Source organism: Hemicordylus capensis, chromosome 4 (genome assembly GCF_027244095.1).
Source record: "Hemicordylus capensis ecotype Gifberg chromosome 4, rHemCap1.1.pri, whole genome shotgun sequence".
NCBI lineage: Eukaryota > Metazoa > Chordata > Lepidosauria > Squamata > Cordylidae > Hemicordylus > Hemicordylus capensis.
The window spans coordinates 202,892,000-202,919,966 of NC_069660.1; the positions used below are offsets into that span (position 1 = coordinate 202,892,000).

Here is a 27,967-nt window from a genome sequence, read left to right on the forward strand (position 1 = left end):
TGCAAGACACACACTGCTGGTTCATTCATTCACATCACTTCTGCTTTTGCAGACTGGTGTTAGTTTCCAATGGTCTAAAAGACAGCTCTTGTTTGTTACTAGCAACTACCAGCAATCTTTTCTACAGAACCTTTTCTTTCACAGAAGGTTTCACAACCTTTGTTTGCTTTCACAACAGCTGTCAGGTTACTATTTGGATGTGTCCAGACAGGATGTTTTCTGTGCAGCTGCTGCAGGAAACAGGTGCTGGCACATTCCCTGCTGCTCTTAGCGATCTGTCCCTGCTTGTGCACTGATTCCCTGAGTTTTTTAATCTTATGAGATATGAGGTTTTAGGCACTTGATCTATACAGGTGGCCCTCGTTATTCGCGGGGGTTCCGTTCTGGCCTACAGCTGCGGATAACGAAACTTTAAGTCAATGAGAACTGGGGGGTTAGGTTCCGGAGCCCAGGAAAAGGACCAAAAAATCACAAAAAAAACAGGGTAAAAGCAGAAATAAGGATGAAGCACTGCACTGTACCTTGGCCATCAAAGCTCTCCAGCAACTCCAGCAATGCCCCCCCCCATCTTCTCCATAATGAGTAATCATGACGTTTCCTCACCCCACGAAGTCCAGCAGCACAAGCCTCTTAGCCTGGTTGGTTGGTAGGCTGGCCAAAGAGGCAGCACAAAATTAAATCCAATTCAAAGAAACACACACAGAGGAGTATGTGAGAACCAAGAAGTGAGAGGCTAATCAATTTTCAATGGATAAATTAAAATCAATTTTTAATTTAAATTGAATTTTAATTGCAATGTAAATTAAGTAATACAGTACTGTAATATCAAAAATAAAATTAATTTTAATTTTAATGTTTTAATTAAAAATAAAATTTCATCAAAATAAAAATTAAATTTATAAAAGTGATAGTTAGCATCTTATGAAGGCAGCACAATGCTGCAAGAGGCTCCAGAAAATGGCTCCAAGAATCTCCACAGGAATGGCTCAAAAAAAAGGCTCTAAAAGCAATGACTCCTGAAGGCACCCAACAGCTCTCTAAGGATACCAAATGCTGCCAAATGGTACCCAAAACAGATTTTAGAAGCACAAAAAACTCTAAACATGCAGACCAAAGCACTCCACTCTCCTCCTGCAAGCTCATGAGCATGTGCAGCAAGAGAATGACCATAAGGGCAGAGCTGTGTTGCCGAAAACTGCAGATATGTGAAGCTGAGTACCACAGATAATGAGGTTGGGTATATATTGCCCAACCTCAGATAACGCAAACCACGAGTACCAAAAATGCAGATAATGAAAGCCACCTGTAACAAGATCTTTTGCCTGCCTTCTTTCAAGCCACTGCTCCATCTCATTTTTCTTTCTCTATCAGCACTCGCTCTTATTTTCCTCACAGTAAAAGAACACATCATACCACCTCTTGTGATACACCATGCCACTCTTCATGCATCCCCCATATACACCTTCCTATTTTTTCCTGTTTAATCTAGCGGCTTCACAATTTGGTCTTGGGGTATACACATGAAGTTAAACATGGGGCTGCTGCTCCAAAGAACAATGCCATGTTGCGTTCTCTTCCCTCGCTCTATAACTTTACATCAAACATGTCTGTGTCATCTTCCCAGGTTTCCCTGAACCACCAGTGACAGTCAGCAATGATGACCAGGAACAGGGAAACACAGAGAAACAATGTTGGTAAGCCTAACTAAGAGTTACAGGGTGAGGGAAGGAAAACAGTGCATGGGGCTACTGCTTTAGGCGGCAGTTATAGGTCAAGCATCACATGTAGGTTCACCTTCAAAGTCCTCTTTTCCCTTTTGGGGGCATGTTGCATCAAGTTTGCCTGTGTGTGTATGTGTGTGTGTAGGCACACAGATGAAATTGCACTATTTTACAAAGTCTGTATTTCTTAATCACAAAGTCTATTTCCTAAGAAAAGTGGAGAGGAGATAATCCCCCACACCCAAGCTTGCATTTCTGTAAGACTGAAACATGTACATAGACATAGCATAGTGCATGTTCAGGAAACATGCAGAAAGAAAATGCAACAGGACAAGAGTGCTGCTATGGACACAGCTGCAATCTCAGCATCCATTTTTAAAAAAATGTATTCCTAGGCCTCATGGCTGTTGAGATATGCTTCAAGAAAGTGGGCAATGCTGGTGAAATCTCCAAAGCCAACAAAGCCAGAGGGTGGGTTTTCAGCAGCCTATATAGCTTTGTCCTTCTCCATGACTAGCAAAAACGGAATTAGGCAGAACAGGAATATTAGTACATATTGAGGACTATGTAGAGAAATTATGCAATTATGAGAGAAATTTGCTCAGTTTGCATAGTCTAGATAGGATTCAGCTGAGAGAGAGAGAGAGAGAGAGAGAGAGAGAGAGAGAGAGAGAGGGATTGTAAAGATTTTTATCAAATCCCTCTGGATAAAGTTAACAATAGTTACCTGTTAATGGATGCTATGTTTCCAGTACCAAAAAAGGCTGTCACTATGAAGAAAACCTGCACAGGGCTAAGGAAAATGTAACTGTCACGATTCTTTCACAATCCAGCAATAAGTATGCAACTTTTCTGACAACAGTTTTGCATTACTATTATAAGATAAAGGCAAGGAAAAAGGGATGTGCCCAAACCACGGTTCGAAGCACGGTTTGAGCACTTGTAGGGAAATGCAAAAGGAAAGCAGGTGCTTACCTGCTCTCCGCTGCTCCTTCGAGTTTCCTGCTGGGGTGCTGCACATGCACAGGCGCCGTTTGCATGGTCAGCAACACCATGCTGACTATACAAATGGTGCAGTGCATGCGCAAACACCATATGCATGCTGATGGCATGCCGGTCTTTTGGGGATGCATGCTGCCCCAGCAGGAAGTTGGAAAGATTAGCGGAGAGCAGGTAAGCACCTGTTCTCCTTTTTCTTAAAGTTCCCTTTTGCATTTCCCTACAAGTGCTAGAACCACGCTTTGAACTGCGGTTTGGCACATCCCTACAAGGAACCTGGATTTAGGTCTGTAAAGAACATAAATGAGGACACCATCAACCAAGTCCTTCATGATCTATGCTAAAATAACCTTAGCAATATATCATTTGTTTTACTTGCGGTATGGACAGACCTTTATAATCAGTGGTTTCCTCTTCAAGTATATACAGCTTGTAAATTAGTGCCTCTTCAGATATAACACTCCCCATTCCCCCAAGGGCAAATACATGTTCTCTCTCCCACCTCAGGCACAGCTTTCTACTTGTGATTGGAAATGGGGGGAAAGCACACAATTATGAGATCTGTTCCCAGGCTTACTGTGTATGAAGGTGAGGGAAGAGGTGCAATATTTGTAATGGCCCTTAGTATTTACTTTTTTGTAATCAGTCCATTTACATCTTTTCAGTACAAAAACCATTTCAGGGCACCTTACATACAGAAAAACAAACAACGAATCAAACACATCAAACAAAACAAAAACACGCAGGACAAAACAGTTATCAATTACAAATTTCTGTCTTTAAAGCCTGAGCAAATAAAGAGGGATTTGCCTTGCACTAAAAAGGAAAGGCAGGCACCAGGTGAGTCTGCCTGGGGAGAGCATCTCACAAGTGAGGCACTGTCACTCAGAGGGCCCTCTCTTCAATGGCTACTCACCTCACTTCAGAAAGTAGGGGGCCCTGGAAGATAGCCTCTGAAAGGAATCTAAATGTAGGGGTAGGTTCATATCGGAGTAGATGATCCTTCAGGTATCAAGCCATGTAAGGCTTTAAAGGTGTTCAAATTGTGCGCAGAAACAGATTGCTAGCCAGTGCAAATGTTTTAAGCGCTGGTTAGATTTGTTCTCATTGATGGGCCTGTGTAAGCAGCCCGTATTTTGAACTAACTGCAGTTCCCAAACAGTTTATAAAGACAACCCCACAGGAGTCTAAACTGGAGGTTACTAGAACATGGATAGTGTGGCCAAGCTATCTTTGTTCAGCTGGCACAAAGAACTCCATCACAACACAAAACAGGTTGTATTCCTGATCCAAAAGATAAACCTGAACACCACAAAAAATGGGGGGTGGGGGTGGAGAAGATAATATAATGCTAGACTACTAAAAACTGTGAAAATAGATTAAAAATGGGTATTTTAATAAGAATTAAAAGTTATACCTAGAACACCTCAAAACACAATTAAGATCATTATAGAAAAATAAAATATAAAACATCCTCATATGTTTTATATTTTATTTTTATATAATGATCTTAATTGTGTTTTAAGGTGTTCTAGGTAGAACTTTTAATTCTTATTAAAATACCCATTTTTAATCTATTTTCACAGTTTTTAGTAGCCGAGCAATATATTAGCCCCCCCCCCCGCCCCGATCTTTTGTGGTGTTCATGAACTCCATGCTTTGGGGGCCATTTGGGCCTCAAGTCACAACGCTGGATCTAGGAGCACCTGACATTATGATCCTTTTCCTGCATGGGGGTTTTTGAGATGGGCACCACCCCAGCAGGAAGCTGGAAGGAGTGGCGGAGAGCAGGTAAGCACCTGCTCTCCTTTCTCTCGAACACCTCTCTGGGCGTTGTTTGCAGTACAGTGTTTGATTATAGATCCCATTAGATGCATTTGTCTGAATGACAGTTTACTGATAGGCTAAAAATTATTCTTGACAGCATCTCTCTTTGGATGAGTTGCTTTGTTCATGCTCCTCAGCTCAACTAATGTACCAACATTTTCAGACAGCAGGCTTTACTGTGGGTTTACTGTGAAGCTTTATTGCAAGTTCGCATGTGCACCCAAAACTGATGCAAAAAGTTTTTTAAAAAATCCCAGACATAAATTAGGCTATGTTCCAATGCGTAATGAAAAACCCAAATTGTGTGTGGAGTGCTCCCCAATAGCTCACAGGGAGTTTGGGGTAAATCGGGCCAATATTTGAATGCACACTCTCCATTCTGGAGGAGAAGCGAGCTAAAAGCCCCATCTGGAAATGCTCCAGCTTGTTCCCTACAATAGCCTCACATTATGCTAGATCCAGATGGTTTTTTAAAAAAATGTTTTTTGACATTTTTTATTTGACATACATCTTACCCCGTTTCACCCCACCACCTGCCCCGCCCCAACCCTGACCTTCCCTCCGCATGCCAGCCTTTGCGCGCTGTGCTGGTTTGGGGGAGGTAGGAAAAGAAAGGAGAGATGGGGGGCGGGGAAGAGAGAGAAGAAGAGGGGGAGCAGGAGGGGAGGGAGAGAAGAAGAGGAGGAGATACACAACATTGCACCAATAGATGTGGGTAAATGTGTTTTGGGTTGTTCTCTGTTTGTTTTAATTATTCTAAGAATAGTTCAGTAAAGTTATCCCACATTTCTGACCATTTATCGTGTTTATTTACTCTTATGAGGGCCCATTTTTCATGTGCCGCCAACTCGAGCAGGTCATGCACCCATTCCTCACTCCTAGGAGGAGTGGGAGATTTCCATTGCTGCAGTATTAATCTCTTGGCTACCAGTAAGCTTCGCCATAGCCATTGTTTAGGACCTGATTTTAGTCGCCACTCGGTTTGGATATACCCCAGTACTGCATTCAGATCCTTCAGTGCAAGGGATGAATCCATCACTAGATTAATACACATAATAATCTCCCTCCAGAATCCTTGCAATAATCCCCATGCCAACTTAACACAGATGGTTTTTAACACATCACCTGAATGAACAACACCTGCATGAGACTGAGAGATTCTTAAAGCATACTGTTTAAATTGATCAGCTTTTACTGTCCAGCAGGAAAAGCCAGACAAAGAAATACAGGATGAAAGCAGGTCTCTCCTGTCTGTTTAAGCTGGGCTGCATTACCCTACTGCTGAGAAATGAGGCTAATAAAAGAAACGTCTGTCTGTGGGTTTGCTTCAGACTAAGAGAAGGAGGCTGCAGATTGACCTCTCCTGCCTTCTCTTAAATCCCCAGCCTCAGTCTTTACTGCTGTAAGAAGTGGGCAGGTATTATTACCCCTACAAAGCTTTTGAAACAATGGTTTTGAAGGCTTAATCTATTGATCTAACTATCCACAGTGTCAGGAAAGTGGCAGTGCAAATAAAGAAATTCTAAGCACGTACTTCCCAGGAGTGTTTATCTCACTTTTAAATTTAGTAACTTAATGGCCCAACAATAAAACAGCCAAGAGTCTTCTAGCTAGGATTTATAACTATAATTCTTTTACCACATGAAAGAGAAATGAGAGGGAAGGGAGAGAGGGAGCAAAGCCCAACAGCACAAGGGAACTAACTGGGAGGTTATCTAATCAGGATGCTAAAATGCATGCAATATGAATCTCCTTATGGAAGATCAGGTTAGATCAAGCAATGCCTCAGGAACTTCTTAACAAGTCAGCTCACAAGACCTAATTGGGAAGCATATTATCACTATTACAAAGCTTTTTGGGGGGAAATTTGCAAGCTTTTAATTTAAAATTGGATGTGGAATATAGGTTCAGAATAGTAGGAGCAGAGTTCTTCATATGCTTTGTTGCAGTCATTAACATTCAATATTCAAAACTGAAACAAAGAATCTTGAGTCTCCAGTTTGTCATGCTTTGCCTCAGCCCAAAGATGTGAAGACATTCATCTGAGAAGAAGATTCCCCCTCATGCCTTGAAATCAACAGAAGAGGTCCTGCTCCTGGTTCCTTCTTTTCCTGCTAGTCACAAGATCTCAGGCCTTCTCTACAGTGGCACCCTGCCTCTGGATCTCTCTACCCAAGGAGATGCGCTTGGAAAGGTCTTCCTTTTCTAAGATGGAAAAGGGAGGTGTGCCTAAAATGCTTGTAGAGAGAATCAAGGGTTGTCTGTACTTCCTGATATTGTCATTTTAGTGTTTGGGCGATTCAAACTGATGGCATTTCATGGTGATTTACTGTAGGATTTTATTTTATTTTTATTACATCTGTTAACCACTTTGAGACCCCCCCCTTTTTTTTACTTCAGCAGAAGGAAAATAATATACAAAGCCAGTTTCCAATGATGACATACATAACAGAGCAATATAACAGAGCAAAGGACAGGACCAGGGGCGTAGCTACAATTGAAGGGGGCAGCAGCATATGTCCCCCACCAGCTGAGTTACAGCTTTCTCTTTGCTCTCCACCTCACACTGCTCTGAAGATGATGGAGGGGGGTGGGGGCAGGGGCCCATCTTAACTTTTTCCCCTAGGGCGCACGCCAACCTTGCTTCACCCTGGATGGGATTATGAAGATGAAGGGGCAGGACTATGCAGATAGGAATAGATATGATTCTTAGCTACTGGGGCCAGAGATAGGGAGCAAGTTTCACATTCATCACCAGTGTTTTTCAGTGAATTTTTTTTTTTTGGTCCATATAAGTGAATAATTATTTATTTATATGGATAAAATGTTGCCAGACTCGCTCACATTGCCATTTTGTGTATTTGAGTGCACCCCCCAGACCAGCAACCTAGCCATTTTTCCTTTGGAAGGGAAGCATTAGCTTGCCACATTCCTGAGATGGTGTGTCATTCTGATTAGGCTTTCCTGGTGCCCTCAGGTCACTGCAAGACTGTAATAGGACTATCTATATGAATGCTACTCTGAACTGCAGTCAGAGCATATGCAGAGAATTGGAGCAGACTAGCTGGCAAGGACAATAGAATCAAGAGGTGATGGAAACGCAAGCTCCTTTCCACTCCTGTAAGGAGCCTCTACAGAGAAGGCAACAAGGTTATTTCCTCCTCACAAGGCCATCTCTCTCTTGCACCCCATCCTCTTTGCCTCTGGAGAGAAGGATCCCACCTAGATTGCAGGTAGCTATGAAAAATGGCTTTGCTTTCTCTAAAAATGTTTCACCCCAAACTTCTGTCCCCCTTCCTCAGCGCTATGATACGGTGACTGTGTATTAGGGGCAACCTAAGGCATCACAAGTGAGTCTACAAATCCCTCTCATGGAAAGACCAGTTTTCAGCTAATCTGCTAGGTGCCAATTCTTGCTTCAAACACCCTCTTTTCTCATTTTGTACCCTCATTATCACTCAATAAAGGAACTCTTTGTTTTCAAGGCACATGTCTATGTTCTTTTGTCTTCTTCCAGTGCATCCATATTGGGATCAACTTTCTCTAGTATTATTTATTTACTTATTTTATTTAACATATTTTTATACCGCCCAAAACTTACGTCTCTGGGTGGTTTACAAGGTTAACACAGCAGTTTAAGGTTAACATAGCTGTTTACCAGTTTGCACCCATATGAAGTTAATTTCCCCCACGTTAAGCAAAGTATAGTCACGAAGGGTGGTAGTTATTACACTTTGGAGCAAACCTGGTAACTAAGAGTAAAGTGATGCACTTGGTAAGGGCAACACCTTACACACACTCTCACTGTACACATGCACTACTAGGCATATTGATAAGTACTTTGCAAGTAGTAATTACAACCACTGGCAATTCCAAATTAAGAAACCAAGATGTTGAATTCTAAAATGATAATTCATTTGGGTTTAGCCCTTCTTCCCAGCAGCACCTTATTTTATCTTCTTCAGATATATTCAACTGATTGCAAGCCATTTTTCTATGCCATAGCTGAAGTTCTTTCAACCAGGCCTTTGCTAGAGAGCAAAAAGGATACATAGAAAAAAGATCTCCTGATGTCATCAACATGGAGTTGTCGAAACTGTGTTATATCAGTGCAGTATGAAAAACTGAGAGCAGCAAGCTATAAAGAAAGCAGAGGAGAAATCAATACAGTTATGTCAGTTGATTTCCTTTGATATTAAAAGGTATATTTTCAGGGGAGCAAATGAGAAATTAAGAAGTTATTCCTTCAGTGAAGCCAGCCTGTACTGCGACCGAAGTCTCCTCTCATACAGTTTTATTATCCTTTAATGACTCTCTCAAGAAAGTTATCATTCAGGTAGGATGATCTAGTGGAAATACTTCAGCTGCCTTAGGTAAGGAAATAACTCCCTGACCTTTCTATTTGCTCTCCAGTTTCTTTTTTCCCTTTCCCCCATACATACTGAAAAGCAACATATATATTTTTATAATTCACAGAAGTCATGAGAGATTGTGCAGTTGTAGCAGCATCCTCTAGAGCACTACAGAGGGAAGGAATTGCATCTCCACTGCAGGTGAGTTTGCTTCAGTTTGATATGATGTAAATCTACGTGGCTTATGGTACAGCTCTTGATCATGTCCTCTTTCCAGTGTCCCTATATTAGAAACATATCTTGGATATGTGGGCATTAAGTTACTCTAGAGCAGAGTTGCACAACTTCAGCCCTCCTGCAGATGCTGAACTACAACTCCCATCCATCCCCAACTGTTGGCCACTGTGTCCGTGGATGACCTCACAGTGTGGCCACCAGTTTGCTCCATTGCTGGAGCAGATCTATTATGGTGTGGCCACCTGCAAAGAACACAGGCTACTGGGACCTCTGCTGGGGAGGCTGCTGCAGCCCCCTTCTCCGCTCTGCCATTTGCTGCCTGCTATTTCCACCATGCTCATGCTCCCTCCCTCCCATTGGGGCTGTAGTGGGAGGGAGCTGGGGATGGGGATGTGGCAGAAGTGATGATAGTGGCAACAGTGGCAATCCACCAGAAAAAACTGATATGGACTGCTGCCAACATCACTATGCCACTGCTATACTGAACTGCATGGAATCTAACTATGCTGAATTGTATGAGATCTAAATATGCCTGAAGGAGCTGGCTGCAGCCCGCTGTTCACGACCCATTTGGGCTCCCCCTGCTGGAGGGAAAAGGAAGGGTTTTTTTTAGCATGCCTACAAGCCAATGAATGCCTAGAAAATAATATGATGGTGGCAGCAGCTGGAAATCCAAATGAAAGCCAAAGCTAAAACAGACACTGGGTAGTTAGTGCACAGTAATTTAGGGATTCTGTGATGCTTACCCAGGGTACATGCAACATGCACTGAAGTGTTACCTTTGGCATAAGTGAGACTCCATAACGTTGTACTGCCTCTTGTTCCATATTGATCCACACCAACATCAACAAAGCCAACGCCAGTGGGAAAATGGCTTCATATCTACATCCACATACATAATGACAACATTAGTGGGGGGGTGGAGTGGGGAGAGGAACCAAAGCACTGACTTTATTCCCCACCCCCATCCCCTCATTATCCTACATAAGGAAAATTACACTTTGGGGGTGTGGTAGACTATGTGTGGCCACAGTGAAGAGGAGATCTACTGTTACATAGGAATGTAGGAAGCTGCCATATACCGAGTCAGACCATGGGTCCATCTAGCTCAGTATTGTCTACACAGACTGGTAGTAGGTTCTTCAAGGATGTAGGCAGGAATCTCTCTCAGCCCTGCCTTAGAGAGCTGGTCTCAGGGAGGAGAGCTGGTCTTGAGATAGCAAGCATGAATTGTCTCCTTTGCTAAACATGGTCTGCCCTGGTTTGCATTTGGATGGGAGACTACATGTGCGAGCACTGTAAGATATTCCTCTGAGGGGATGGGGCCACTCTGGGAAGAGCAGCTGCCTACTTGCATGCAGAAGGTTCCAAGTTCCTGCCCTGGCATCTCCAGTTTGGGCTGAGAAAGACTCCTGCCTGAAACCTTGCAGAGCCACTGTCAGACAGCGTAGACCAGGCCTGCTCAACTTAGGCCCCCCAGCTGTTTTTGGACTACAACTCCCATAATCCCCAGCCACAGGCCAATAGCCGGGGATTATGGGAGTTGTAGGCCAACATTTGCAGGAGGGCCAAAGTTGAGCAGCCCTGGTGTAGGCAATACTGAGCTAGATGAACCAATGGTCTGACTCGATAGAAGGAAGCTTCCTATGTTCCTATTAACACAGCAGATGCCAAACAACAGTTGGAAAACATGATACATTTATGTGACAATTCTCGCAATCTGAAATTGTTACCTTCGGGTAAGAATATACGAGTCTTGATGATCACAAGAATTGAGAACTGAGTGATCTAAGCATTTGGTTTTATTTGCCTCCTTTTTTCTCATCTTTTTTTGGGGGGGAGGGGCCCTTCATATTTTCTACTGTATTTTTGTAACCATAATGGTAACCACTTCTTGGTTTTGAATTAAAGGTTGTGCTCTCATAATTCTAATACAATCATGTGGCCACCCAAGAATGTCCTGGAGCTTCATGCAGACTGATGTGGACTGCTGGCTAAATGTTCATCCTGTAAGACAAATCTATGCTGCCTTTAAAAATACCTGGGTATTATTTGGTCTTATATGGATTTCAAACACCTAGAAGAATAAAGTATTTGACTAGTTTAATTTACACCATGCACTCCCCCAGAATAGACTGAAATTTCTGGTTTTAATAGAAAAAGCATATTACCCTGTGCTAAGCAGAAGGTATGTTGACATCAAAGACAGAAGTATGCTTAGCAGCCTCAGGAAGAGCAATGTGGGGCTTAGAAGTGGCACTATCAAGGATGAAGCTGCAATAAACAGATTATGTTCCATCAGCAGAGGACTATTTAAATATCTCTTCAGTGGCTCCCAAAAGCTGGAAGCAGTGGATTATTGAAAAAGTCATTGAAGTTTGCATTCACATTCCTGGAAGCTAAGGATGCCACAAAATGGCAATAATGGGGTATCTTCATTATTTTGTGGTGAGAATTCTACTGAATATTGTTCACATATTAAAAAATCAAAGAGACTGTCTGCTACCAACACTTTGAGTTTACCTCAGTGAGCTTCCCTAATAGGTAATGGAAAGATCATGGTTCTGGAGTCCATTATATGGTGATCAGTCATTTCACAAGCTTTGCTGATATCTACAGAAAAGACTTAATTTGAGCCAAGGCTCATCAGCCAAAAGCCGTGGAGTCTGTTTTTAATGCCATAGCCCACCACTAGTACATATGAAATAGTAATCAAAAGATAGGGCTTCCGAGCACGTGGGAAGTATTTTCCTTCTCACTGGTGGACATCCTGACTAAATTTAATAGGGGAATTCCTATTTAGTAGTCCTTTAGAGCAACTCCTGAGTAACATTACTGAGTAGTTTAGTCAGGATGTCATCCACTGTGAATAATGATAATGTGAATAATGATAGACATCCTCCACATCTCTGAGATTAAAAAAAAGAAGTGAGAGGACATAGTTTTAAGGCAGACTTGAGTCCAAACAAGTCTATTTTTATAAATTAACCATATTAGTATCTACACCAGAGTAAAACTTCATAGTATGAATACTGAAATATAAATTACAGTAATCAGCACCACATTTTCCTGCACAGGGTCTTGAGTTGCTTAGGTGTATAAGGTAGGCACACATGTAAGCCTGCGTGCACGCACACATATGTATGCATGTCAACTAATTTTGGTTGCAGTTTAGAAACATAATATATGAAGCTGTTGGATTTGGCTCCTGTCAAGTACAGGTGAAAAACGGAAATGGCAAATGTGGTCTGCAGCTGACATGAGATGCAAATGAAGATATTCTTAGTTGTTCAAACCTGGGAGCAAGGTTGGCTTTATAGGTGGCAGGGTATAACATGACCATTTCTGGGCTACTACTCTAAAAAGTTTTGATTGATTGATTCAGTGCCATCAAGTCGGTGTCTACTTTTAGCAGCAATATACCGTATTTTTCAGACCATAAGACGCACCTGACCATAGGACGCACCCAGTATTAGGGGCCGAATCGGCCCAAGCTACTGCCGCGGCCATGGCCGCGGCCGCCCCCCCGCCCTCCGCCCCCCCACCTGATTAGGGGCCCAAACGGCCCAAACTATTGCCGCCGCGGCCACTGCCGCCGGCCACCCACCCGCCCTCCCAGCTGCCCGAGTCCTAACCTTGTAGGCTGATCAGGGACCCATAAATGGAGAAGGAGAGAGGAGCTCTGTTTGCGAGCTCCTCTCTCCTTCTCCATTTATGGGTCCCTGATCAGCCTACAAGGTTAGGACTCGGGCAGCTGGGAGGGCGGGCGGCGGCGGCAATAGTTTGGGCCGATTTAGCCCCTAATCAGGTGGGGGGGCGGCAGCGGCAGCTGGGAGGGTGGGCGGTTGGTCGGCGGCGGCCACAATAGTTTGGGCCGATTTGGCCCCTAATCAGGTGGGGGGGCGGTGGGGGCGGCTGGTGCATACCCCCACTGGACAGCATTCGGACCATAAAACGCACCCTCATTTCCCCCCCACTTGGGGGGGGGGAGTGCGTCTTATAGTCCGAAAAATACGGTAGATAGATTCTCTCCAGGATGATCTGTCTTCGACTTAGCCTTTAAGGTCTCTCAGTGGTGCATTCATTACGGTCATAATCAAGTCCATCCACTTTGCTGCTGCTGGTTAGCCTCTTCTCTTTCCTTCAACTTTCGTCAGCATTATGGACTTCTCAGGGAAGCTGGATCTTCGCATAATGTGTCCGAAGTATGATAGTTTGAGACTGGTCATTTGTGCCTCAAGTGAGAATTCTGGATTGATTTGTTCTATGATCCATTGGTGTATTTTCCTGGCAATCCATAGTATCCTCAACAGTCTTCTCCAGCACCAAAGTTCAAAAGCGTCGATGCTTTTTCTATACTGCTTCTTCAAAGTCCAGCTTTTGCATCCATAAAGTGTCACAGGAAAAACCACTGTCCGAACAATTCTAAAAGGTATAGTCACATCACGGCATCTAAATATCCTTTCCAAGGCCTTCACTGCAACCCTACCAAGTCCTAGTCTGTGGTTTATTTCTTGACTGCTGGATCCTTTGCTTGCTGGCACTTAAAATGCATCTTCTACCTTTGATTATGCTGTGAATATCAGACCCAACTCCTATGGTGCTAACAGTGGAGTGAAACAAAACAAAAGCAGTTTGTAGCCAGCCTGGAGCAGTGTGAACAAGTCTCCTGGTTGATGAACTCAATCAACAAGCCAGACCAAAGCCTTTCTATGGGTCATGGTACATATCCTTGACTGGTAGGAGCTGGTCCCAGAAACAATATACAAGAATCAGTAAATGCCATTCTGTAAGGAAGTAAAAGTTGGAAAGAGCCTGTTCAAACTGCTATTGGAACATGACCAGTGTTGAGTTAGAAACAGCCTGGCATTTTGGGATTAATGTTTGCTGCCTTATTAACTAACTTGACCAGCTCTGGCCTGTTGGTGTAGTCTCATCCCTGGCAAGTCTCTCTGCAGTTTTCTCCTTCAGCAAGACCTGTGTGGTGGCGCACAGACTAAATCTGTACTTCCAGTCCTGGATTCAGGAACTGCTGCGGGCTTCAGGTTGACAGTGTCTGCATAAGAACTCCAGAATAATTAATGCGGCACCAAACATTCCTCTTAGAATAGCTGTGTGCTTCTAACTCAGTATTGTTCATATGAATTTGAACAAGATCCTCCCAAGTGTTGAATTGCTCTTCTTTTTGCAGGATTACGCTTATTGATACTGATTCAGACAGTGCATTGTAGCGCTTAGTGTTGGACTAGGAGCAGGGAGCTCTCGGTTCATCTTCCCACTCTATCATGAAGCTCACTGTATGACCGTCAACGAGTAATTAGTCTAACCTGCCTGATAAGGTTGTTGTAAGGATAATGGGGGTGGGTGGGGGGACTCTGAATACTGCCATGAGCTCAAACACAATCCCACAGAATAGTGAATGTTATTACATTTTTATCCCACAGAGGAAGGGCGGGATAGAAACGTAGTAGTAACAGAACATCAAACATTTGTATTTATATGTAATAGTGACATTTCTGCTAAGCAAGGACACATACTTTCAGGTTAGATTCTGAAACAGCAGAACTTACTTATAAGTAGCACAAAGAGCAGCAAGCGAACATTTATCTTTCTCTTCCTGCCAAACATGGTCTATATCCAAGACGATGGAGAGCAAAATAGGTAGGCTTACCTAATGTTGTCCAACTAATAATTTGATTTAGTACAGGCAATCCTTGCTTGCTCTGAAGGCTGCTGTGAGTGTTGTTTACAATGTAGGCTGAAAGTGCCAGACTCAGCAACTAATAAAGAAAAAGAAAAAGAAACTGCTTTTAAATTACGGGAGAGAGTTAATCTAACTAGTTGCACTATATTGCAAGGATCAAGGGATTTTAGCGATGTTAAAGGAGCATGATTGCAAGGGATCAATGTGGAGGGACCACCACGGCTCAGTGGCAGGACACATGCTTTGCATGCAAAAGGTCCCCAGTTCAATCCCTGTCAACTCCCAGTAGGACTAGGAAGTATGTCTGAAACCCTGGAGAACTGTCCACAGTGTGGACAGTTCCCAGTTAGACAGACCAAGCATCTGACTCAGTATAAAGAAGCTCATCTATAGAAAAGAGTTGAAGTTACTATGCAGATTTCCCCGTTAAAACTCAAGCAGACAAAATAAAGGAACTACAAGCAGCTCTTTCTGGTCTTGTGGTAGCAAGCATGACTTGTCCCCATAGCTAAGCAGGGTCTACCCTGGTTGCATATGAATGGGAGACTTGATGTGTGAGCACTGCAAGATATTCCCCTTAGGGGATGAAGCCACTCTGGGAAGAGCAGAAGGTTTCAAGTTCCCTCCCTGGCTTCTCCAAGATAGCGCTGAGAGAGATTCCTACCTGCAACCTTGGAGAAGCCGCTGCCAGTCTGTGAAGACAATACTGAGCTAGATAGCTCAATGGTCTGACTCAGTATATGGCAGTTTCCTATGTTCCTAAGCAGTTCTGAAGAATGAGTCACCTTTTGAATTCTAGTCTGAAAGGTACTGCAGTTTAATACATTGTTGTTGTTGTTGTTATTTATTCGATTTCTATACTGCCCTTCCAAAAATGGCTCAGGGCAGTTTACACAGAGAAATAATAAATAAACTAGCTGACCCACACAGAGCATCTGTGAGCTATTTGGGGCCAGCTGTTCTCCCCTCCCTCCTGCCCCACTCTCCCTCCCTTCTTCCCTCTCCTGCCCCCTCCCTCTTGCCGCCGCCTCTCCCTTACCCAGGACGACCTGGCCTGATGTCCCGCCACCAACTCCCGCCCCCGGCGGCCAGGCCAGGCTTTGTCACCGCCTCGCCCTTAACCGGGACAGCCAGGCCTGCCGTCCCGTCACTGCCTCCTGCCCCTGGCAGCTGGGCTTTTCCACCGCTGCTGCCTCTGCCTCCCCCTTACCCGGGATGGCCAGGCCTGCCGTCCTGCTGCCACCTCCCACCCCCGGCGGACAAGCCGGGCTTTGCCACCACCGTCTCCTCCTCCCCCTTACCTAGGACGGCCTGACCTGGCCAGGCCAGGTCATTCCGCTGCTGCCGGCCAGCCGAGGCTGCCTCCTCAGGCCATTTTGCGGCCCGCTACCACCATCCGCCACCCCCCCCCGAACTCTCGCCCAATGCCAGGAACTCTTGTGAGAGTTCCGCCGCCAAATCCAGGACATGCATGCCGGCTAAGCATATTAAATAAATAGATAAGACCTTGTCCCCATGTGTGGATCCTTGTCCCCATGTGTGGCACAATCAAGGATTCTTGTCCCCATGTGTGGCACAATCAAGTCTGAAGGATGCACAGGGCTGGATTAGGACATGCTGAGGCCCGAAGCTATGCCAAACTTCAAAGGTCCCATAATATCTTGATTCCAGGATCACAAGATCCTGTAAGAAAAGGGTTTCAAAAATGAGATTGGATCAACTGACCTCCGGATCATGGGATCCCAGAATCAAACTGATTCTGCATCAAATTCCTGTTCTAAAGAGCATAATCCTGACATACAGGGGACAGCTCAAACCTCAAACCTTCCTTCAAGTTAAGCCTGGCCATTCAAGGGACTGCAAAAATGGTTCTGTTCTGTGACATGAACAATACTTTCCTGGTTTTACTACTAGAAAAGAGCAGTATAGCATTAGTTCTCCTTTCAGCCTAGTAGCATTTTGGCTGCCACAGTGCCACATTAGCTTGTTTTCTCATCATACCCTGTCACATGTTCCTTGTGCAGCATCACTGTGGAATTTTGAAGACTCCAGCATAGCGGTGCAGAAGACTGCTGCTTCACCCATAGTGGAACTAGGGTTAGGACCCAGATCAGAGGTGGTGATTTGTATGGATTTTTCCTGGTTTTAACTTATCCTTTGTTGCATCATCTTTAATATAGTGAAGTTCTTGTTACATTGTTTCTATCATTTTATTGTTCATTACCCTGGGAAGATGTCTTTAAAAGTGGTCTATATGTATTTTAAATACATAAATGAATGGTATGGAATTGCTGATGTAGTTAGTGGACTGGTTGGGATGAGAGAATTGACAAAGGATATTTCAATGTCCTTCTACACATGCTCCTAATACCTGTTTAAATGTCCTCCGCTGACATCATGACAGACATTCTTTCGGCCGGCACACAAGATCAGGATGGGGCCATGCCGAGAGAATATTCGCCATGTTGTTAGTGGAGGACATTTAAACAGGTACTAGGAACATGTGTAAAGAGGCAATTCAGATGAACAGGTTCCCTCAAACAAAGGGCTGCACCAAAAGTTCACTGGGATATCCTCTATTGATGACATGGTGAGCATACTCTTGGCATAATCCTATCCTCATAGCATGTGCTCGATGGGGTCTTGTCTGAACCAGCCCTATGTGGTTTGTACATAGTGCTGGAGAACACACAGCTCAAACTTTCTATAGAACTAGTTTCTGGAATGTCTCACTTTTTGATCTTAAGATGTGGGGTTTTAATATGCCTGTTTCCTATCTAGCCTTGAACAATCTCAGAGTGGTTCTCTTTGTCCAAAAATCTGCACAGTTGCTCCAGGGCTGTGTAAAGCAGTGCTCTTTCACAGAAATTGTCAAGGAATAAGTGTTCAGACATTTAGAATCGCTTGTCAAGCAGCTTAAGTGCAGAATGCAACAACACAGCAAGTTAATCATTACACCAAGACTCTAAACAATGTAGACACTCTAGGAACCACCCATTGTTTAACATTTCATTTGGACTCCTCATCTACTCTTGGAGATATTAAGTGTTATATAACCTCATTATGTCTTGGATGCCACCTTAACTGTTCAGCAACTCCCAGAGCAAACTGTTGATTCATACTTGCATAACAGTATTTCATGCATGATTTCACCCAAACTGAATAAATAGGGGAACAAAGAGAACTTGGGAGGAAGACCAATTTCAACAGAGTTTATTTAAAAGAGAGATTTGTCAATAGGAGCCCATTTCCAAGCTTTCAGCATTACAGATTAGAGAAGTAATTAGAGTAGATCATCAAGCAGCAGCGATTTGGCACTGGGTTTTATGTTAGTTTAATGAACTCAGCCTGATGTACTGTCATGTGACAATTCATAGAAAGAGCCATAAGTAATATATGCTGGGTTCTCTTTTTCATACCCCACCCAAACACAACTTAGACTTTAGTCTTAAGGATCAATATAATGCTAACTTTCCCACATTCCACGTCAACAAAGCCAGCAGATATATTACCGACATCAGAGTTTCATTCCACTTTATATTTAAAGAGTCCTTTCTCATGATCATGTGAGAGGACTTGAAGGCAAGTGGTAGGGAAGGCAGCAGAAGCTCTCCTTCCCCACTGACGATCTGGGTGGGGTTTTGGGGCATGTGGATCATGTGCCCAGATGGTCTGTGGCTGCCACAGGCAGTGCGGAGCTGTGGGGGTTGGGACGCATTGTCCCAGCTCCCGGAAATCCCACAATGCACCGCACGAGTGCATGGTGTGTTGTGGGATCTCCCCAGCGACAGGCGGGTGCCCGTCAGTGCTTAAGCGCCAGCTGAAAGCAGCGACGATGACACACGATCAGGTGAACAGGGTTAAGGGAGCACTCGCTCCCTTAACCTCATTTAAGAGCCCGGCTTCTTAGCCAGGTTTGCCACGGAGGCACCACAGAGAGCTGGTCGGCTCCCGGCAGTTCCTCTTAGCTGCCCTAGCCTGGTCTTGGCTGCTTGTGAGAACAGCCTCAAAGGTTCAGAAGAAAGGCTGGAGAAATTCAGCAATTTAAAATAATTCAGTGTTTTTATCTTATACATTGTCTGGTCAATTACTGAAATAAAGCTTCCTTTCCTTTCCTTCCTATCTTATGCAAGGCAGCTCCCACCCAGTAACAAAAGCAGTAAATACAGAAAGGAGTTTAACTAGGCAAGGCACATTTTCACAGGTCACAATGACCCAACCCAAAGACATCTGCAGCCAGTGCCATAGCATGTTTATGCAATAAATACCACAGCAAGATGGTGCCAGGATGGTTCTGTTTGCTCTGGAGATGTCAAGACCGACCTCAGCAATCTACCCTCCTAATGAATTACCAAAATTTGCTATATATCCTGGGTTAAGAACAATGTTCCTGTTTTTTGTTTATCCAGGGCTAGTTTATGACCGTGAAATTAGATCAGAATGTTGCTGCCATGTTAATCTCACAAAATGAACCATATAGCAGTCTGGCATTTCACAGTCTCTTGCTGTGAAGAACTTCAGACAGTCCTTCATGAGACACAGGTATGGTGGTGGGGAGAAACAACAACAACAAATATTTATATACCGCTTCTCAACAAAAGTTTTCAAAGCGGTCTACATAGAGAAATAACAAATAAATAAATAAGATGGAACCCTATCCCCAAAGGGCTCACAATCTAAAAAAGAAACACAAGACAGACACCAGCAACAGTCACTGGAGGTACTGTGTTGGGGGTGGATAGGGCCAGTTATGCTCCCCCTGCTAAATAAAGAGAATCACCAAGTTAAAAAGGTGCCTCTTTGCCCAGTTAGCAGGGGGTTAGCAAAAAGAACAACATGGCATCTGAAATAGGCCAGTTGTGGCCAAACTAATTAGAAATTCATGTTGGCCCGCACAAGAGATGAATAGTTTTGGTTTCAAGTTCATTAAAGAATACAGCAAAGGAAATAGGAGTGGCATCCAAGTCAGGCATGATTCCCTCGTTTCATATAAGTTTAATAAAGCTTCAGTAAGGCCCACACCAGCTTAAATTACCAGGGTTGGCACCACAGGTTAACCAGGTTGGGCATGGACCTGAGAGTGCACATCTACATAAGGCCCACCCATACTGCCCCCAGATCCAGCAGATTCTTCTGCAGTGGAGGTGAGAAAGAAATCATAGTGACTATATTTTCCCTATACGTGACTCCCCCACGGCAGCTCCTTATTGTCCCGCCTTCCTCAACATTGTGGGCTTTCTCCTAAGCCCCTGTAATAATGCATGTAAGGCATGGACAGCTCCCTGCCACAGTGTTGCAATGAGCTAAGAGAGCTGTAGAGAAGGACTGGAGTTCCTGTTGCCTCCCAGAAAACGATGGGGTGGGGGCACTCACACATCACTGAGAGTAGTCTCCTCCTGCACCCATATGCCACTGTGGGGTTCTGGGTAACGAACATTGGTTTATTTCCGCTACCATCACACTTAAGACCACTTCACATGATACATTTGTAGGTGTACAATGAAGAGATTTTAGGTGTTCATTGAAGATGATTTAAGTATAAACTTCATAAATATGGAAAAGACATACAAGTACAGACACCACTTGGGGAGTCCTGATTGGCCTTATCTCCCTGCCAAGTACACATCTTTTGGCAGATATATCCATCTCATTCACATCTAAAATCTATATGGTATTGCAATTATGGCTGTCCTCTTATTTCATCTCTTGGGAAAATAGCCAATATCTACCATATTGTCAGCTGGGGGACCTTATAAAGGATTCCTAGCACAAGGAAAAGGATAAACATACCCTTCATACCCAAGAGCATCCAGATAATTTATCCAAAGCTGGATCCCCAATTTGATGACAGCACGGCTACAGCACTGTACAGAGTGCTGCACACTCTATACAGCAGTTAATCCAGGCATGCGTAAAGCATATAAAAGATAAGGCAAAACATAACTTATTATATTAGCTAAACTGGAGATTAATTTGCAAAAATTAATCCTGAGGGTACGATTAATTTCATGAAAAGGTTACTACTTAATCACAATTCTAGAGGTTCCCCACTCTTAACTGATTGTCAGTGAACACTATTGTAACTAAATTGAATTCCCCTTTCACTTAAAAACAGGAGGCAATTTTGGTGGAAAAGAACACCAGCCAACAACAACAAATCACTTAAATTGTTTGTAAGCATTGCTTGAATAGTTCTCATTCCTAGTGGTAGGGCTGTAGCAAAACCAACACTCCGACTTAGCCTGAGCCATCTTGAGCCAGGCTTTATTAAAAAAAACACACACACACACAGTATTTCAAAGCAAGTAAAAGGGAGACACTAATTACAAGGCTGTGGCAAATTACATGGTTACAATCTCTTTAGGCTTTTATCATAATCAATTTAGTTCTCCATTTCTTCCATTCATTCTATATATATAGTGACATCTAGTGGCAGCTAAAAACATGTTTTAAACATTCTTGCTAAGATTATCTACATTTGTATTATACTAGCAAGAGAGTTCTGTTGTTGACCAGACAAAGTCATTTTGTGTAGATTACACTTATAGGAATTAAGAACAAATATGAACACCGAAAAAGGTAACTCCTATCAAGTAAAACTTCCATTACTCTTTCTGTAACAAATTTGAATTATTTTGTGATTAGTAACAATAAAAAATTTCTTTGCACTAAAATGACAGTTGAATAGGCGACTTGAATTTCATTTAGTTAGCACATTATTTTATGAATGCTAATCATAATAGTTACCACTTTAAAAAGCAATGAAAATAAAAAATAATTATTTAAACCTTTCACCCAGCATATTTTGGTATAAAAAGTGGTACGTTCAGCCAATTTAAGTGGTAGGAATGTTTATGCAAAATTTGATATATGTAGGTAATCAGGCAGTATGATTTTATTTTTCACAAACAAATCCACAAACTGTTCAATATTTATATAGTAGATACGTGGAAAAGAAAATGCCAGATGTTTAAGCTGGTTTCAGAAAAGGCCAAGGAACAAGAGACATCATTGCTGAAGCACGCTGGATAATTGAGAAAGCTAAAGAATACCAGAAAGAAGTCAATACGTGCTTTATTGACAACAGAAAAGCCTTCAATTGTGTTGACCATGTCAAGTTGTGGAATATCTTTAGGAAAGTGGGCATCCCAGAACATCTCATTAGGAAACATAGGAAGATAGGAAACTGCCATATACTGAGTCAGACCATTGGGCTAGCTCAGTATTGTCTTCACAGACTGGCAGCGGCTTCTCCAAGGTTGCAGGCAGGAATCGCTCTCAGCCCTATCTTGGAGAAGCCAGGGAGGGAACTTGAAACCTTCTGCTCTTCCCAGAGCGGCTTCATCCCCTGAGGGGAATATCTTGCAGTGCTCACACATCAAGTCTCCCATTCATATGCAACCAGGGCACACCCTGCTTAGCTATGGGGACAAGTCATGCTTGCTACCACAAGACCAGCTCTCCTCATTGTTCTCATGAGAAACCTATACACAGGACTGGAAGCCGCAGTCCGGACGGAACATGGTGAAACAGACTGGTTCCAGACTGGCAAAGCAGCAAGACAAGGATGTAACTTTCTCCTTATTTATTCAATTCATATGCTGAACATATACTAAGAGAAGCTGAATTGGAAGAAGATGAGCGTGGTTTTAAAGTTGGAGGAAGAAACATCAATAATTTGCGCTACACAGATGACACTACTCTGATAGCTGAGAATGTGGATGATCTTCAAGATCTAGGAATGAAAGTCACGGAACACAGTGAAAATATGGGACTACAACTAAATGTAAAGAAGACTAAACTAATGACAACGGGTACAGCAACCAGCCTCAGAACTGACAATGAAGACATTGAAGTGGTGGATAGCTTCTGCCTTTTAGGATTGACCATCAACAGTAAAGGATCCAGCAGTCAAGAAATACACCACAGACTAGCATTTGGTAGGGTGGCAATGAAGGCCTTGGAAAGGATATTTAGGTGCTGTGGTGTGTCTATACCTATAGAGATTAAAATCGTTCGGACAATGGTTTTTCCTTTTTCATTTGTTGAATTGATGAGAACTGGTAGCATAGGGAGTGTTGCCAGTTGAGACACAGAGGAAGATGACATGAAGTAATGAACTGGATCTTTGACTTTGGAAGTTGGTGACTTTAATTTCAATCCAATAAATTTGGCTATTTCTGTAACTTGCACACAGTAAGACTTAATCTCCTCCTTGAGAGAGTCAGAAGGGGGATATGGAACATTTTCATCCAGTGATGGTTCAGCGGGATTTTCTGTTAAGATAGTCTTCATCAGAATCAGAAGATGAAGTATACTCATCATCTGTCCTGTCCTCATCAAGAGCCAGAGATTTATCCTGTCCAGCTAGGATGGAGATGACCTGAACATCTGGAGATGCAGGGTGAGTATGCACATCCATGTTGGGAACTGGGAATTTATCTGAAGAAGATTGTGGGAGAGGTGGGGTGCATCTTGTGACCTTTTAAAAGAGGCATCTCATTTCTTCCCTAGATTCCAGTCCTGGGGAACAGAGCTGGATCTCAGTTTTTTTTAGTTTCCATAAGCAGAACTCATCATAGTCATAGGGTAAGCCCAGGAAGTGTGTAAAGTAAGGATTCCTGGTCCTCCTCAGTCTATGTATATAGCTGTGGTCCAAGGATCTAGGGGAGCTCCAGTAATCCATATATCTCCTCAGTGAGGAGTAAGCAGGATCTGAGAAGTGGTATTGCTCCCTCCAAGGTACGTAAGGAGGAAGAGATGCCAGAGTAACCCTAGCAGGGGAAGCTGATGGTATTTTGGGAATGGAAACAAGACCAGACCCCATGTCTTCTTCAGCATCTATGCCATCTAGTGAGAAACTCTTAAAAGTTGACCCAGAATAGATTCAATGTCTTGCAAAAAGGGTAGCTCCTTCAACATCAACAGTGTTATAGGGAAATCAATCCAGAGGTCGACTGCCACAACAGAGGGATGTAGAGACATAGGGGTTGTGGACACCATCATCAGTACCAGTGTGGATAAGATTTTCAAGGTTGGGTGAGTCAAATTTGAGGGTTGGTTTGAAAATTCAGTCATCATCGGTTTCGGTCAGAATCAAAGTAACAGCACCGGTACCAAAGTTGGTGATGGAATCGGCACTGGGGTCAAAGTCAGTATCGGTAGCTGTATCAAGGTCGATGTCAAAGCTAAGGGAGGCTCCTGGGCAATTATAAATACCTCCTGCAAGGAAGACAATGAAGATCTTGATGTGGTTGGAGTGATGTGTTGAACCACAGACAGAGAAGGAATGCAATGTTGATACTGATATGTCATAGTTGTAGAAGCTGGGCTTGACACGGGGGGGGGGGCTCAAGTTGACAGTGGAGTTTTCAATGGTTGAGTCTTGCTTTCAATAGTTGTCAATCTTGATCGATGGGTAGTCTCCGACGTTGAAGGGGACGATGTCAACACCGATGTCAAAGAAGAGCTCTTACAATGTTTGGAAGTCAAATGGGATACTGAGTCATCCTCTTGGTGTTTCCGCTTCTTTTGGTGTTATGGTGCCCATCCTTAGAGAGATCATGCAGCTTCATAAAGAACTCCTTAGAGAGCTCCGACTCAGTATGTTTGGAATGGGAAGCTCTTTCCAGTAAGGAGTTAGACTCCGGTGTCAACTTGGAACGTCAGTGGTTGGACAAGACCAAAGATGTCGCCAGTAATGGGGAATGCGGCTTAAGGGCAGGAGGGCGCAACACACTTTTGTATATGGCAGCACTAATTTGCAATTCCCCACTCTTTCAGGTCTGCTTAGAGAACAAAAGGCAGATATTACAAGTATAAATGTTGTGGTCCTCTCCTAAGCACAGTAGCCAGCATTCATGTTTATTGGAAGATGGAAGACTACCACCACGCAATGTACACTTCTTAAACGTTTCCCAATTGCCTATTAGGCCAAAAAACATTAAACAAAGAACCTCAAAACTGCCTGAGTCAAAATTAAGTAAATCCAAACAAACTTTTCTTTTTTGCAGGAACTGAGCTCAAGCAAACCTTCAGCAAGGTGCATGCATCGGTGGCTGAGAAGGAACTAAGCAACTGGTGCTCTGCTTCCAAAAATACCAAGTGTGCCTTGTGCACAAAGGGCAGAGCTACAGAGCATTTGGAAGAGCTGTAAAATACTTCTGCAAAGACTACTGTGCAAGCGCAGTACCCAGGTTGTGAAAGATCCTCAATCACCTCAAAGATCTTACCATTTCTTCGATTTATATCAACCAACTAGACAAAATGACTACCCCAACACTTCCAGTTAATCACAAGTGCAGAGAAGAATTAGGTGGGGATTTTTCCATCTGAAAGCCACCTAATGGCGGAGCAGGGAAATGACTTGCCTAGAGAGCAAGAGGTTGCCGGTTCGAATCTCCACTGGTATGTTTCCCAGAATACGGGAAACATCTATATTGGGCAGCAGCAATATAGGAAGATGCTGAAAGGCACCATCTCACACTGTGTAGGAGGAGGTAATGGTAAACCCCTCTTGTAGTCTACCAAATAAAACCACATGCCTCTGTAGTCGCCAGGAGTTGACACCAACTCGAGGACACAACTTTACCTTTACTTTTCCATCTGAAAAGATTCAATAGTAGGAGTGTGCATGGTTCAGTTCGGGCATAATATTAAAGACCTCCGGACCAGTTCGGAAGTCTGGCGGTCCGGAGGTTCGGAAGGGCGAGGGCATGTAGCTTTAAGGGTGGTGGTGGTAGTACTCCCCACCCCCCGCCGCTCTTCCCCCCTGGCGCTGGTGCGTTTAAAAATCTTCTTGGGGAGGCAGAGTTCCTCCCTGCCGCCCCTGCCCCCATCGTTGTCCTTCATAGCCTGCAACTGAGTACAGCTAGCGGCGCGCATGCGCCCTGCACGGCGCGCACGCTCATCTCCGCCGCTGGCGCGTGCGCCACATACATCATGCGGCATGCGTGCACCAGCGGCGGAAACGAGCACGCACACCGCGCAGGGCGCATGCGCGCCATTAGCTGTACTCAGTTGCAGGCTATGAAGGACAATGACGGGGGCAGGGGCGGCAGGGAGGAACTCTGCCGCCCCAAGAAGATTTTTAAATGCACCAGCGCCAGAGGGGGAAGAGCGGCGGGGGGGGTAAGTATTACCACCACCCCCTTAAAGCTACATGCCCCCCAGTGCCGGACCACGCCTCCGTGGTTCCGTGCACTTCCCTATTCAATAGAGCTCCTACTCTTCTCTGTGCACTGAGCAAAGTGTGACTACAATGGTCATTTCCCCCTATGTAATATATACATACATATAAATATGCATGTAATATATACATGAGCTGTGCTCATGTTTATCTTACTTCAAAGTAGTGCCTCAATTGCAGGACTACTGCATATTTATCCCCCCATTATCCAAAGTACACTTTTTTTATGCTGGGAACATGTAATTATTTCCCAGTGCCTGCTGCTGATGTGGTTGTACAAGATTCTCAGGCTCCTGCTGGACAATACCTGTGACATCATCAGTGAGACAATTTATATCCTACCCTCACTGATCCTGTACCATGTTTTTTTACTCTACTGCTTTAAAGACCGAGCACACTCCTGAGCAGTACTCCAGAATGGAAGTGCTCATCAAGCCTTTTAAAAAAAGAGAGCCTTAATATGAACTTGTATAGTATCTTGAAGAAGAACATTTCAATGGCATCTTATACTGAAGCAGGACCAGTGGGCTTACATTCTGAAATGACCTGGTTTCATAATATGCAACAGATATGCAAAAAATATACTCTATATAATGATGAAGTGTAACCCATTTTGACAAAGTGGTTTGGGGCCATAAGCTAAGGATGTTCTTTATGCCCGCCCACCCCAACCTCCCACCCCATGCCAATCCTGCATGACCATCTTTGTCCTTCACACTGAGAATTTAAGGCAAAAAAGGAAATATTTTAAGCTTTTAAAAAAGGAGGAAGAGAGGAGAAAATTTGAAGACAGAGAAAATAGGATTACATTCATTTTATTTTTCACTGCCAATAATTTTAAAGAGTGCTGTTTGCATTTTCCTCTCGTGATTTTTGCAACAGAATTTTGAAATATACCCTACTGGTTTAAATGGGATTTAAAAGTGCTTAACTCATCCACGTTCTGGGGTATCATGGCTGGCTACCCCAAAACCGGTCCAGCGCAGATAGTCAGTCACATCCTACCGGAGGTCTGGGAAAATTACTTTCAGAGGCTCTACGAGGACCTCCCTGATGACTGCAGCTCCCTCCTCCCAGATATGGAAATTAAGGAAGACTTGCCCAAGTGGCCACTTGTGTCTATATCTGAAACTAAGAGCCTTATCACACATCTGATACCCAGCAAGGCCCCAGGTGAGGACCTTATCCCCCCTGGAGCTTATAAAAAACAATCCAGAGTGGTGGGCTCCAGTCTTGGCCACGTCTTTCACCTACATCAATTTTATTTATTTATTTATTTCTATACCGCCCTTCCAAAAATGGCTCAGGGCGGTTTACATAGAGAAATAACAAATAAATAAGCTGGATCCCTGTCCCCAAAGGGCTCACAATCTAAAAGAAACATAAGATAGACACCAGCAACAGTCACTGGAGGTACTGTGCTGGGGGTGGAGAGGGCCAGTTACTCTTCTCCTGCTAAATAAAGAGAATCACCACTTTAAAAGGTGCCTCTTTGCCAAGTTAGCAGGAGTTATTCACACAGACATATTCCTAGAGACTGAGGACTAGTAATGATAGTTTCCATATTCAAGAAGGGCAGAAATGAGGATCTTGCCAACTACAGGCCTATCAGCTTGCTCAACACAAATAGCAAGCTTTATGCAAGACACCTTCAATGGAAACTTAAGAGACTGGATAGCTCAAGAAAATCCTGCGGAGGAGCAAGCGGGCTTCAGGGAGGGCCGATCTACAGTTGATCAATGTCTACTCTTACAATACCTCATTGAAAAATATTCCACCAAGAGTACAACCTCCCCATATGAAGCCTTTATTGACCTCAAGGCTGCCTTCGACTCGATCCTGAGAGTCAAGCTATGGGAGAAGCTGCAGGCCTCCTCGATTGACTGATGTCTGTTCTACCTGATCATCATCCTACACACAGACATGTTCCTTAAGATGT

At 43.6% G+C, this 27,967-nt stretch overlaps 1 protein-coding gene across 2 annotated transcripts in view; it reads right to left on the minus strand.

The window, feature by feature from the left end:
• The window catches only part of PIGN (phosphatidylinositol glycan anchor biosynthesis class N), a 138,617-nt gene that overhangs the window by 40,213 nt on the left and 70,437 nt on the right, over positions 1-27,967 (minus strand). For both annotated transcript variants that reach the window (XM_053243843.1, XM_053243844.1), the window contains exons 20-24: positions 14,808-14,916; positions 11,308-11,410; positions 9,916-10,018; positions 8,599-8,685; positions 2,449-2,504 (exon numbers count right to left, since the gene is read on the minus strand). In XM_053243843.1, coding sequence (XP_053099818.1) covers positions 2,449-2,504; positions 8,599-8,685; positions 9,916-10,018; positions 11,308-11,410; positions 14,808-14,916 — 458 coding nt within the window. The remainder of the gene's footprint in view (positions 1-2,448; positions 2,505-8,598; positions 8,686-9,915; positions 10,019-11,307; positions 11,411-14,807; positions 14,917-27,967) is intronic.